General features: G+C 37.8%; 1 protein-coding gene across 1 annotated transcript in view; it reads right to left on the bottom strand.

Moving 5' to 3' along the window:
- Positions 1 to 13,661, bottom strand: part of BMP2K (BMP2 inducible kinase) — a 159,400-nt gene that overhangs the window by 24,393 nt on the left and 121,346 nt on the right. The window contains exon 15 of the mRNA XM_019516737.1: positions 11,481 to 11,594. Coding sequence (XP_019372282.1) covers positions 11,481 to 11,594 — 114 coding nt within the window. The remainder of the gene's footprint in view (positions 1 to 11,480; positions 11,595 to 13,661) is intronic.

Below are 13,661 nucleotides of genomic sequence, written 5' to 3' on the forward strand. Positions count from 1 at the left end.
TATCAATCAGATATCAGTCAATTGTTTTTCTCTATCTGTATTTTATTTCTGTGCCAACAGCCATACTTCGAGAATCTCTGATAACAGCTCAATACTTTCTATTGTGATAGAATATCCTCTGTAACAGAGTGAACACATACATAATAGCTTGGATTTTACAGGTGTAAGTAGAAAGCGTTAGGTTCAAAGCCTTGGCAACTTAGCTACTGCAGCAACCCAAAGAACTTGTATAAAAGAACATAATGATCTTACTCCAAGCTCCTATTTCAAACTTTTTAAAAAAAGAAAAAAAGGGAAAAAAAAAGCAGAAGCTGTTTGTAGAACTGGAGGAAACTGAGGCCAGGTAGGCTGGGAAAAGTGTAATGTCTATAGGTGACTGGAAACCAATCTATACACATAACAGAAGTTCACCACACACAGACTGGTTTAAAAATGGTGGAACCTAGTCTAATGTTTGCCTTCTTCCTCCCTGAACAAAGCAGGAATATGTGTAGTTTGCTGCCAATCCAAACTATGCCCCTTACAGAAAACTGTGCAACTTAAATCAATTCTACCTTGGGCTTTTTGAATGTCACTGCCTAGAATAAAGTTCATTCTTTGTTTACCTTTGGCCCAAGTCTAATGAGAAATTCTGAAATGCAGTCTCTGTGATGAAACTTGAAAGGAGAGAATACAGGAGGAGGACAACGTATGCGTTTCCTTAATCCTATTTAAGATCTTCTGTAATACAATTTTATATCAGCATTCTGTTATCAATTAAACGTGTTAGGTATGAAGAACAAGAGATCAAGTTTAGAGTTTCAAAAGCAAATTTGATCATCCCCAGAAAAACAGCTCTAGGTGAAGTGTGATTAGATAAATGTTTTACAATTCTCATCCAAATAAACTACTCTGTAATTAAATATATCCACCAACTGAAATTTTAGAATGATATTCAGAGCTTATGATATTTTTTCACTAGAACTACTAAAAGATCATTGAACTGCACGATCATTTCCCCTTTGTAAATCTGGATGCAACTGTTATCAATATATACTATAATGAACTCTGGATATTGTTAAGTTTGTTCTAAACTTTTAGCTCCAATTTTAAAAATAAGCCCTTTGGGACAAAAATCTCACATAAGAAAATACACTGTTTCTATGGCTTGATTGCTTCTAGATCTTAAAGGAAAAAATAAGTCTTCTTACCTCACCTTCCTCACGCTACTTGGAAGAGCTCGAGAAGTCGCTTGTAAAATTTATTTAATGACTAAGCAACTTATTTAAGGCAAACAATCAGTCCTAGTAATAGAAGCAGGTATTAAACCTTTGTTACATTTCTCTGTGTGCACAGGTAAAAGTGAAAACTCTCTCTCGGAGGATGTATAATAAAAGATGCCCAGGAGCATAGTGCAGTATTTTTTTTATTCATATCCTGAAAAATGTCCTGACATACTCCATATTGAAAAAAGGGACTGAAAAGAAATCACACAAAATAATTCATCCAAACTGGACTTTTGCCCCCCCATAATTTAAGCAAAAATAATAATAATCACATTTTGCTTCATATGTTTTGCCTCTAGTTTTGCAGTTACAAAATTAACAAATAGAACTTCTGGAGCAATTAAACTTTTGCAATAGCTGAGATAATACAGATAGGAGCTAGGTACGTTCAGCTTGTGGAAAAGGCACTTAGGAAGGGACATGACGGTAGTCTTCAAATTCTTGAAGGGCTGCCAAATAGAAGATGGAAAACACCTTTTCTCTCCTGCTGCAGAGAGGAGGATGCAGACCAATGGCTTGAAGTTACAGCAAAATAAATTCAGACTGGATATCCAAAGAAACTTCTTCACTGTTAGAATAGTGGGGCAGTGGAATATAGTGCCTAGAGAAGTTGTAGACTAGGGGTGGGCAAAATATGGCCTGTGGGCCAAATCCAGTCCACTAAGGGATTTTATCCAGCCCACAGCAGGTCCCTTGGTCCTGCCTGGCCTAGACACATCCCCATCCTGTCTGCCTGGCGGAGTGCATCATGGCTTTGCCCCGGTTCCCCTGCTTTACCTGTGGCAGATTAGGGTCTTATGCAGAGTTGAGATTATGGTTGTGTGATGGTTTGGATAGGGATGATCCTGCCTCAGGCAAGGGGGCTGGACTAGATGACCTCTCGGGGTCCCTTCCAGCCCTACTTCCTTGACTCTCTGATATATCATGAGCCTGGTTTTCTTCTCACTTTTACGAGTTTTATGCCATTGTTTTTTCCACCAACTCCAGTGGCATTACTTATTCAAACCAGAGTAAAGAAGACAAACAGGCTCCTTTTTGGATATAGGAAGAGAAAGCCCACAAGACATCATGGATGATCAGTCTCCTGGGGAGGAAGTTGGCAGAAGAAATAAGTCAATTACATTTTCACTGATATGCAAAAATATATAAATAACCATGAAAAAAATCCCTGAATACACTGTATAAACTCTTTACTATTTATTTTAGAACATTAGTGTATTATACAACTAGTTCTTATTAGTCCTTTTAGTTGAAACACAGGCAGGGCAGGGTGGCCCATAAGAGACTAACTGGTTCAGAGAGCCATGAGCTTTTGTAGGCAACAACTACTTTGTCAGATACTATGTACAGGTACAATATAGGACAAGAAATTCTGAATTCCTAAATATCTATATAAAGAGTGCTTTTCCACATCCTCCACCCCTCCCCCCCAAAATATGCATGAATAGTTTTGAGTATGGATAGCAACAAATTATACCTGTTGAATGGGAAAGGAGGAAGACTTAGTGTGGGTCAGCTGTTCTGAAGTAACTGTTGCATGTGTCTGCTTCTTTCTTGTAGTAAGTGAAAGCTAAAATGGGACAGCCTGCTGCTGAACAAAACAGAGCTAGGTTACTACAGTTTAGCACTTGTGGGATGGGAGTGACTACATAAAATAATTACCATAAAGCTGACATGATAAAGGGGGAGGGAAAATTAACTCAATGTAATTTGTTCAGCTGTGCATATCCTTAATTTTTTCATATATAAAGAACCAAATTACTGCATTCTGTAATGAAACAAAAATGAATAAAAAGGTAATTTCTTTAGTGAGTGGAAGCAAAGAAGTTATTGCGACAGCTTAATATTGGTAAAGTCTCTTGGGACTATGCGCAATTCAGAAGTCCTCAACAGGACAGTGAACAGTGAATGTTGGGTGTTTATGGTAGCAGACATCTAGTTCTCACTTTCATTTATTCCCTGAAGAGTGGACTTTTTATGTGTCTACAAAGAGGAGACTTTATTACTCATCTGACTTATCTCCTTGAATTTTAGGAAAGAACCCAGATCTTATCTTACAGTGCAAAATTACAGCACAATAATGCAGAAATTAACAGCTGCTGCTCAGAACACGTCCTTATATAGAACACAGCATGTAGGAGAGGTCTAGCCTGCAGTCCATTCACAATTGCTTGAGGTAACTTACACTACTTATTTGATCATGCTATACAAATCTCAAACATGCTTCTTGGGAACTGTCCCTATTCCCATAACATTAATAAAATTCTTATTTATTTCAGGGCTAAAGCCCTACTTATAACATTCATGAGCCTTAAAATAAACCCTAGCATGTAAGAATAAATATAAAAAAAGCTCCAATGTAAATAGAGGTTCATTCACATTATCAAAGTTTACTTTTTCTGCTAAAGAAAATAACAATAACTTTATTTTTAACCCACATTCAACCTCCCCATTACTCCAAAGTTACTAAAATAAATCTAAACTTAATTTGCAAAGAATGTTATAATCAAAATAAATGCCCAAAGGGAAAATATGTTCATTGTTATTTAATGAATTTTTAATACTGCTGTCAAAATGCACTTTCAAAATTAAATATTAATCTTCTCAACCTGTAAACTTCTGGAAGACATTTTCAATTATATATTTATAAATAAGCTAAAGAAATGTGGAGTAACATCTGTTCAGAATGGACTGCTCAGATTACTACACTTCTAATCAGGTTTGCATCTTGTAGAAGACAATTGTTCACTCAAATGCAAGGCAGGTGGAACATCTTTAATCATATAAGAAGATCCCAATCTTCAAGGAAATTTTCTGTTCAGATGTTCTCTCTCTAGACATCCGATTATAAGAGGATGAATGGCTTGCAACAACTGTAGTAATTACATGCCTTCTGCTGGTTCATCATTTTAGGGGCTGATGGAGGTGGAGGAAAGGAGTGGGGCATAAGGGCTTTAAGCTTTCTTTGAATTGGTAACATACTGCCGCCATCATTTCAGAGTAATTTGCCACATGTCAGGCCCGAGGATTACTGGCATGTTTCAAATAAATCTGCACAATTTCTTGGACAACAGGCAGAGTAGCAGCTGCTAAATACTGAAATGGATTTATATAGCTTGCTGCTCCTATTATCAAGACAAACAAAACTTGGAAATCAAAACATCTCCCCCCAATATTTATTTATTAGCTTGTATTTTTTTTTGTCTTAAACACATCACTGACCTATAACTTTAAATTTATTATGATGCCACTGGCAAGTGTTCATGCTACATGACAAGAAACTTGCCACTATAAAGCATCTGTGATGCACACATTATGTGATTCTCATTTATTGATACACTTTAGCAAAGGGAATGAAATAAACTTTTATAGCATTATGTACTCCTGAGGTACATACAGTTTTATAAAACCCATAGTTCCCCGCTCCAAAAGGAAAAAAAAAGGAAAGAATGAAAAATAAGAACAGTGTGCAATGTTGTCCTAGACCTACAATTTGCCTTAAGACTGAAACTTTGTTTGACACCTACAATTACAGAAATTATTGCTGCCTTACTTTCTTATTAAAAGCCAAAACAGTAAAGTTAATAGATATGAACTACAACTAATTGTGAGGTGGGGATTCATTTAAAATACTAACAAAAATTGGCTGCAACATACAACTCAAGAGTACCAATGTGCATTTTGCATGCCCTTGGAGAGCTGTGGAATCAAGGCATTTGATATTTTAGCATTACATAGTAAACTATTTTATGCAGGCTTGTCCTAGTGATTCTATTTCACAAAGTCTAATATTTCTTTCTAAACCATATTCACAAGTGCCAAACCACAATACACGGAACACTGGTAACATACGACTTTCCTGAAAGTAGCATACCAAAAGCCTTAAAAGAAAGAAATCTGTTCTCCAATGAACTTTCATTACAGGCACTGCACCATGGCAGAGCATACCCTAAAAACAAAAGTCACTTTGCTGACTACTATGCAGAGTACTAGCAACTATTCAAGTATAGTCATTTTCTTTATTATGTACTTGTGTAGAAGGACAAAGCATTTTCATCCTACTCACAGCTGGCTGGCTCTGTGCTAAGTCTCAACTTCAGCTTGTGCCAAATCACACAGCTCAACTACTATGACAAACACAGGAAGCTGCATGTCAACCAGCAGAGTCCCTCTAATCCAAGAGACACGGTGCCAGAGGGACCATTAGGAGCTCCTGCAAAACCTGCACTTGCAAAGGGCACAAAGATTAAAGGCTCCCACAGCAAGTTACCAGAACAGAAGCTCCCACTGCATACTCCCTGTCTCAGGTCCTGCAGGCTTGGGAGCCAAGATGCAAAGGAAATTCACTCCTGTCTGTGGAAGGAAGACAGAAGTAGGAGTGATCAGACAAATCTGATTACAGAATTAGGGAGAGTACCCCCTGACCACAGCAGAGCAACCAGACAGTTATGGTATGAGTTTCTTGCGAGCAAAGGGAACCACCGTTCAGATTACCAGGCACTGTTGGAATTCAGGGTCTTAGCTTGGGATGGGGCCGGACAAAGCTGAGGCATGATACCCAGGGTGGATCCAGAGGATGTGCACTGGTATGGCTGCACCCCCATTCTTACCATGCAATGGGAGCAGCAGCCTGGGACTTTAAGTTGCAAAGAAGGTAAGAATTCCACTCCTCCCCTACACCTTCTGTGCTCAGAGGCACATCCCCTCCCCTCTCATCCCCCCACCTGCTGCTACCAGTGCCCCCATTATCCCTAGTGCAAGGGAAGCTTGACCATCCCACTCCAGCCATACTGCGCAGGGGCTGGGCTCAACTCTGGACAGCAGAAGCAGCTGCAGCAGGTGAGTGTGTTCTTCCTTCTGGGGTCAAGGAACACGGAGAGGGAAAGGGACCAGGGAGGAACCCACCTGCCAACTGCTGCAGTCCCAGGTTGAACCCACCCCCACAGAGCCCACCTGGAACAGGATAGGAGCTCCCATTGCCCCAGGGCAACAAGGACATCAGAACTGGCAGGTGGGGGAGGGAGAAATAAGAGGGGAGGGAATATGTTTGTAACCATGGAAAGGAAGGGGGCAGGGGGTGGAATTCTTACCTTCATCAGGACTTAAATGTTAATCCCTGGTTGCTGCTCCCATAGCAGAATCTGGCCACACAGGTAGGAGGGGAAGAGGCTGGGAGCACAGAGGCTGGGAGCCACTACCCCTGCAGTGCTGGTCCTGCACCCCACCCACCCTTTGTAAAATCCTGGATCCACCCCAACAGCTTTAAAGGAGAGGTCATCCCATAATGCTTATTACGCAGAATTCAACTTCCACCCAAGACTCCCCCCACCACCTTACAACTTCATTCAGAGTCCCCACCCCTTTCCCACACACTCTGCTGGTTAACCCACCACTCTAATTTTGGAAGGGAGGAAGGAAGTTGCTTTTTTTTTTTTTTAAGAAACAAAACTGCATTCAACCCATATTCAAGAAAACTCCCAAGAAGAGTTACCAGAAACTTTGACTTTATAAAATTTGAAAAGTCAAGCCTTAAAATGTTATTTGGCAGTATAAGAAAATGATAATTTGTCATAAACATTATTTTTCCTTGAAGTTGAATAGGATTAATTAAATTACGCTTTCCTTCCCTCTCCCCCTACCCCTCCAGGAAGTTCTACAACCCGATATTTAAACAGCACATTGTAATTAGAGTTGAGAAATTTTTTATAAAAATGTTTTTAATCACAAAACATTGATTTGTTTAATCTTTTCAAAGAAAGTGTTTCACTCAATTTTGTTAGGAAGGTTTCTTGGGTTCATAGTTAAGTTTTAGGTCAAAATGAGTGTGTGTGAATGAGCAAGGCAAGGTTCTTTGAGTAGATGCAATATTTTTTATTAGACAAACTGAGTGAGAATGACCAAGACAGACATCTCAGACTGGCAAAAGCTGACCAATTAAAACATTGTAAGATTCAAGTCAGAGACTTAAACCTGGGCTTCCCATATCAAAACTGAGTACCTGCACCACTCTTATCAACTCTTTGGGATGCTCCTTGTTTTTCCTAAAAGGCCTTTCTTTTGTTTAACACTAAGATTTTTCTATGAGAGCCTTCTTGTTTTCTGGCAAGCCCTAGTTTCAACTCAAACATTTATTTCAGGCTTTGCCTATTTTTCTTTTATTGCACATCTAGAAATGCATATGCACACCAAGTCCTAAAATAAATATGCACCAAAAAAAGAGAAAAAATAGTCTGTAGTACTTCAAATACTACTTTTTGAGAGGGGGGCAGTGTAAACTAAAAGTCTGATAAGTTGCTACTTTTGTATAAATATGACAATACGATTTTTATTTTTATACATATCATACAGGGATCTTTAAAACCATATACGAAAGTCTAAAAGGTTAAGACAACGTTTACTTCAAGACTTAAGTTTCCGCTGTTCTGTAAGCAGATCAAAAACATGCAATCAATTGCACTCAAGAGTTTTCTGTTAATTTCCTGTTCTCCAAGGCAAAAAAGGGCCCCTTTCATCTAGTTGGAAGGTCCTCCTTGCCTGTGACATGCCATAACTACTGAACTGAAGTGCCTATGCCCATCCACAATGAAGGGCACAAGAACTGGTCACTCTTGGGAGTCCACAGTATTTTTTCTAGTCATAACGTGGATCATTCAGGCATAGTACCAAACTGTCAAAGCTTTTACCCACCACTGGCCATAAAACTCCCTCAAGACAATTGCGAACACCCACTACCATGTACTAAACATGGCATTACTGCAGCATTTCTTATACTAATAGCTCCCAAGCTCTTTGTAGACTATGAATAGCATATAGAGAATTGGCTAGTCAGGTGGTGCTGTCCATTTGTTCCCATCTCCTGCTCTGCATTAGGCAACTAAAAGATACACAAAATAAGTATTTTCCTAATATGACATGTCCATGTAACCAACTGTTGTAGTTACCAAAGGACTATTATATTATCATCACAACAGGAAGAAAATGAAGTAGTCCCTGTAACAGAACTCTGATGCAGTTCAGGCAGCGAAAAACATGGGAATCAAAGACCTACACCTCATTCCAAAGGAAAGACAAAAATCAACATTCCAATTAATAAAGAACTACACAGCAGAAAAAAAATTCCAAGGAAATGCCAAAGTCTAATCAAACCTGAAGTCTTGAAATTATACGACCTCTATTAATTTGGATTGCTAGAGTTACAAGACAAGGACACAACCACTATTAGGCTTTGCATGACTTGAAGGCATATACAGGGACATCTAGGTAATAGCTGGTAAACGTTTAAATTACAGTACAGATGCTTCTACTTCTGACTAAAAACTAGAACATCTGACCAAATCAAGAAAGCAATCTCAGCACTTAGGTGAAATATATATTCCTTTTTCAGGTTTTTTCCCCTCAAGCTTTATATGTAATGCAGAAAAGCAAAACTAACACTCTTGGTTCAGAGATGATACCTTTTATTAGACCAACTAAGAAATTGCAAAAAAGTATCTTTCTTTGCAAGCTTTCAGGCACACTCTGAAACAAAAGTTTTACAGTTTTGTATTTCTTTTCGTCTCAGACCAACACGACTACCAAATACACCTCTGAAACATGGAAGACGCCAAATGTTAGCCAATTTTGGAATTACAAACTTCACTACTAAACAAGAAAGAAAAAATTCTACACCTCCCTGCCCTTCTGCCATCTGACACCAGCAGGGAAGAAAAACTGCTTTATCTGCACATCAAAGAACAATTTACAAAGAAACTCTCATGGACCCAGAGGAACAGACTTCTACGTTCAGCTTCCTCTGTGCAAAATGAAGTTTATTTTTTCTACCTAGGGAGACTTTTACCATCTTTAATTTTCCCTAAGCCTGAAGAAGGGTGCATGTGCCCAAAAGCTTGCAAAGAAAGAATTTTTTTGTGATTTGTTACTTTGTCTAATAAAAGGTATCATCTCTGAACCAAGAGTTTTAGAGTTTTGCATTTCTTCTAGTCTCAGATCAACACGGCTACCAAATACATCCCTGAAATATGTAATGTAGATGCACTTTATTCCTCAGACACTGAACTTTCTTATTATTGGAAGGAGTGTAACACCATTATTGGGTGAACCAAGTACCATTAACAGCAGAAATTTATGCATGGAAACATTCATAATTATTACTAAAACTATTTACTGGAAATTAGAAGGATTAATAAAAATTTTTTTTGGTCAAACCTCTTACAGAGTTGTACAAAACTGTTCCAGACATCTTACAAAGGATGTTAGATAGGCTCCAACTGTCTTTCAAACCTACACCAAGAATTTAGGAGTAAAAGTGATTACCAGCTTCTAAAGAAAAATGTATTTTCAGTCTTTTGTATCTACTAAATAGCACTAATTTATAACTACTTCATAATGTTTCTTTCCTTGAAGAAAGAAAACCAATTAATCCATATTCCACAACTGTGATAATATGCCAATGAAAAAGCTACTGAAGTGCTACATCCTGAAGCTCTCTCAACAAGACACTCCATCCAGATAGTTGTAGTTAGCATTAGAATTTCTACTATGAATAGCTATCAAATATTTTCCAAAAATACCCTCTTATTTTCCTTCACCCTCAATTAACCAAGGATATTTTTTGTTTTAAGGAAGCCAGCCTTTTAAAAAGGGTTTGAGAATGGTTAAAAAAAGACTTAAGAGTTAGCTTTACCCCTACACCAAAACCTCCTTCATTTTCCTGAGTCCAAGGTTATCTAACATCCAAAAATGGAAATGTGATTGTATTCATTATATAACTTAATAAAGCCATCCAATTTAATAGTTATATGGCTCAACAGGCTGAGGAGCAATAAAAATATCCTAAATTATCTCAATAAAAGATGCTCTTAGTATCAAGGATAGGAAAATAAATTATGTTGAATCGAGATGAGTTAACTTGGTGGCCACTGCTCTAAGTAGAACCATTTTTCCACCTTTATTTTGATTCATGAAGCCTTTATTACAAAGCAAGCCAGCTTCTTTGTAGATACTACAACAAAATTAATTGTAGAGTCTCTAGTTTTATGGAGAACAAAGTTTTTAGGAGAAGCTTGGTAGAACTCAGGAGGAATTCTAAACTATCTTTAGAGCAGGATGACAGAAGGTAATTTAGCCATTTCTGAGTTAATAGGATTAAAAGGAACAATCAAGAGAAAGTCATATGGTAAGTAGTACTAGTTTAGGAAGCCTATATGACAAGGAAAAAGTCAACATAGCCAGGGAAGAGAAGGCCTACTAACAGTCTAGCTCTTACTTAAGTGTAAGAATAAAAACAGAATGAAAATGCTGTTCTGCTAACAACTGACCACGCAGGGTCAGAAAGTATAAGCGTTAGGTTTCAGCAGATGATGCTCAGGAATGCAAAGTAAGGGAAGGAAATGTGGCTAGCACAAGAGGCACATCTAAAGGTGATTTAAGGCATGAAGATGGACAGCAAAAAAAAATATCTATCTTAGTACATGGGAGAAAATTAAAGTATGGATTGTAAGCAGAATTACATCAAGAACATTTTTACCTCAACATATGCACACTACTGAGTGGCTTCAAATTATGCCTACTTATTTTTACTTATCAGCTCCAAAAGAACAACAAGAAACAGAAGCTTTTTCAAAGTAATGAAAGATACCTAGACACCTATTCTGTCATCTCCTTCAAAACCGCCAATACATTTTTACATCAATTCATTAAGAAGCAGAAAGAACATTTTCAGACCCCTGAGTTTAGTGATGGTGGTTAGAAAATTGTAACTTCTATTAAAAACAAAATTGTCTATCATGGATTTTTTTATTATATCCATACTAAAAGCTAAACTCTGTATCAGTCTGATGCTGAAACAGAAGATTCTAACAGCATAGAAAACATTCAAACAAAGGTGGCTGGTAGAAAGAGAAAGAAAATAGTAGTACTCATATGACCTAAATTTAGTCTGTTAAAAACAACCCTGACCTCCAAATGTTACCAAATAACTTCAGCTACATTAATCCAATATATTAACATTCAAAATCTGTGTATGCGTCAAGTATCAGAAATTGGGTGATAGATTACGTTTGAACTAATGGCACTCAAGGCAACATTAGGAAAGAAAACATCTAGTCGATCTTCAACCACAAGGCTGTGGATTTGTCCTTCTAGGCCATTTAACCACACAAGCTTCCTTGACAGATATAAAAATAAAGAGGTAGTGATGGCGCAGTTGTAACTTGCCTGGGTGAGAAATGAAAGGTACAGAACCAAAGGGATCTTCTGGAGGATTGCTCTGTGGAGCAGAATATGGCTCCACATTCTTATCTGAGGATGCTCTCCTGTCCACGAGCCTATCTGTAAAAATAAATGGAACAGAACAAAAAATAAAATAAAATAAAAATGGCAGGTCTTATGCCAATTTTTAGATATTTAATATTTCTGAAAAAACTCCTCTTTGAATCCTGGCTACTACCCCATTTTGAAAGAGCCTCACCATATAAATATGGTACCCTCAGCCAACTCAAAATAGCATGTGGTTGTTAATAAAAAAAAACCCAACAAAAATATAGCTATTCTACGTACTCCAAGCAGCACGTGTACCTTGCGATAGGCACTCATTCTTTTCTGTTTGGATTTTTGTATCAAGTCTATCACAATGATTTCTAAACACACTAAAGTTATCCACCAGCATTTATTTTTTGTGATCAAAATAAACAGTTTCTTTAAAACATGGTAAGCTAAGGTAAACATATTCAACTAGAACCAGGAAAGCAATAAAATTCATAATCCCACCAACATCCCTTTACATTACAGTACTGTACAGTGATTGCAACAGCCATTTTTAAGCCACATAAAAACAAACAAGTTTAGGTTTATATTGAATGCAGTTTATTCCCTAGTATTCTAGACTGCACAGAGCAAGTTAAACATTGTATTCAATAATACGGAAAAAAAACAGTGAAACAAGAAACAGGGAATACCAATTTGTAATGGTTACTTATGTTCCAGGGGTTGAGACTGGGAAGTAATCCAAATAATTGGAATTCTGTCAGCAGATTTAGGCTAGACTAAACATTGTGCACGATGCTCAAGAGTCCTGGAATCACTTTAAAGTAACTACTCCAGTAGGTGTCATCACACTACTCTTAAAAGCTGAGCCTTCTGCAAGTATAAAAAGCCTCTATTCTCAGTTGCCCAACTTCCCCTTTCTACATGACTAAAACCTAATACCCCTAAAGGAAAAGGGCAGGTGCACAAGAACCTGTTTAAAAGAACTCAGATTAGTAGCTTTTTGGTTTGGTTTGGTTTGGTTTGGTTTGGTTTTGGGGGGTTTTTTTTGGGGAGGGCCTCCCCCTTGAACTGACTTTGTGACTTTCCAGTGCAGATTAACCAGTAGTTGTGATACACAAAATAAGCACTGAATTGGTCAGATTGTGTGATTTCAAAAAATTATGTCACATGGCTTCATAATCCTGAGAATGGTGCCAACCGAAATATAGCAACCTCTAGTTAAAAGCCTTAAAATGTGAAGCTGAATAAAACCAAGACAAAAACGTGGCTAGAAGCTTGGGATATTTATATTCTCCTCCTGACAAATTTCCATGCATCAGACTTGCATATCTGAGTAGCATAGCTGTGCTGATAGTAGGTTCATCTCTTACAGCAGTAGTCAGAATCTTCCATGTGGATTTCTGTTGTTTGGAAAAAAGACAGGATGGGCAACAGCGCTGACCGTCAGACAAGACGACAAGGGAGGTAACTGAAGCATAACACACACACTCTGCTTAAGGTCTATTGTACTTGATCACCTAACCACAAGATCTGGCAAAACACCACCTGAAATGGGAACCTAACTTGTATGTGTGCCCATTTATCAGACTGTATGAAAAGTCTCACTAGCTCTTCATTATTGCAAATCCCAAGAGTGAGTCACTGAAGTTTTTATGTAAAAACCTTAGTTTAAGTTTTTAAAAGTGGCATTGCACGAAGGCCCAGAAACAGGCACCGTCAAATTAACGCACAATTTATAGTGAAAGGGTAGGTATTCTGTTTTCTCTCACTCCAAATAGCTGCTCACTATTGCACCAGACACACGAGAGCCAGGCTGAGGATTTTGAAGAGTTAAGAGCATTCTTTAGCACACGCTACAATTTTAGCTGGCTTTCATCACCTGTTCAACTCTTAACATTTTGCCTTCTGACCTATGATGAGTAGCCTCAACCACCTATTTCTGCACTGTTCCTGTCTTCACAATTGATCACTAAATACTCTTCACAGGTACAACACCTTATATGATCTATAAACCCCATTCTTGCTTAAAATCCTTCCTAAAAAGTTTCACTTAAACTGAAGACCATTTGGGAATGGCTGCTGCAAAGTATTTTTTTTTTTTTTTTTTTTTTTTTTTTTTTTTTTTTTTTC

This window comes from Gavialis gangeticus, unplaced genomic scaffold, assembly GCF_001723915.1.
Source record: "Gavialis gangeticus isolate Ggan-Ray unplaced genomic scaffold, GavGan_comp1, whole genome shotgun sequence".
NCBI classification, from domain to species: Eukaryota; Metazoa; Chordata; order Crocodylia; family Gavialidae; genus Gavialis; species Gavialis gangeticus.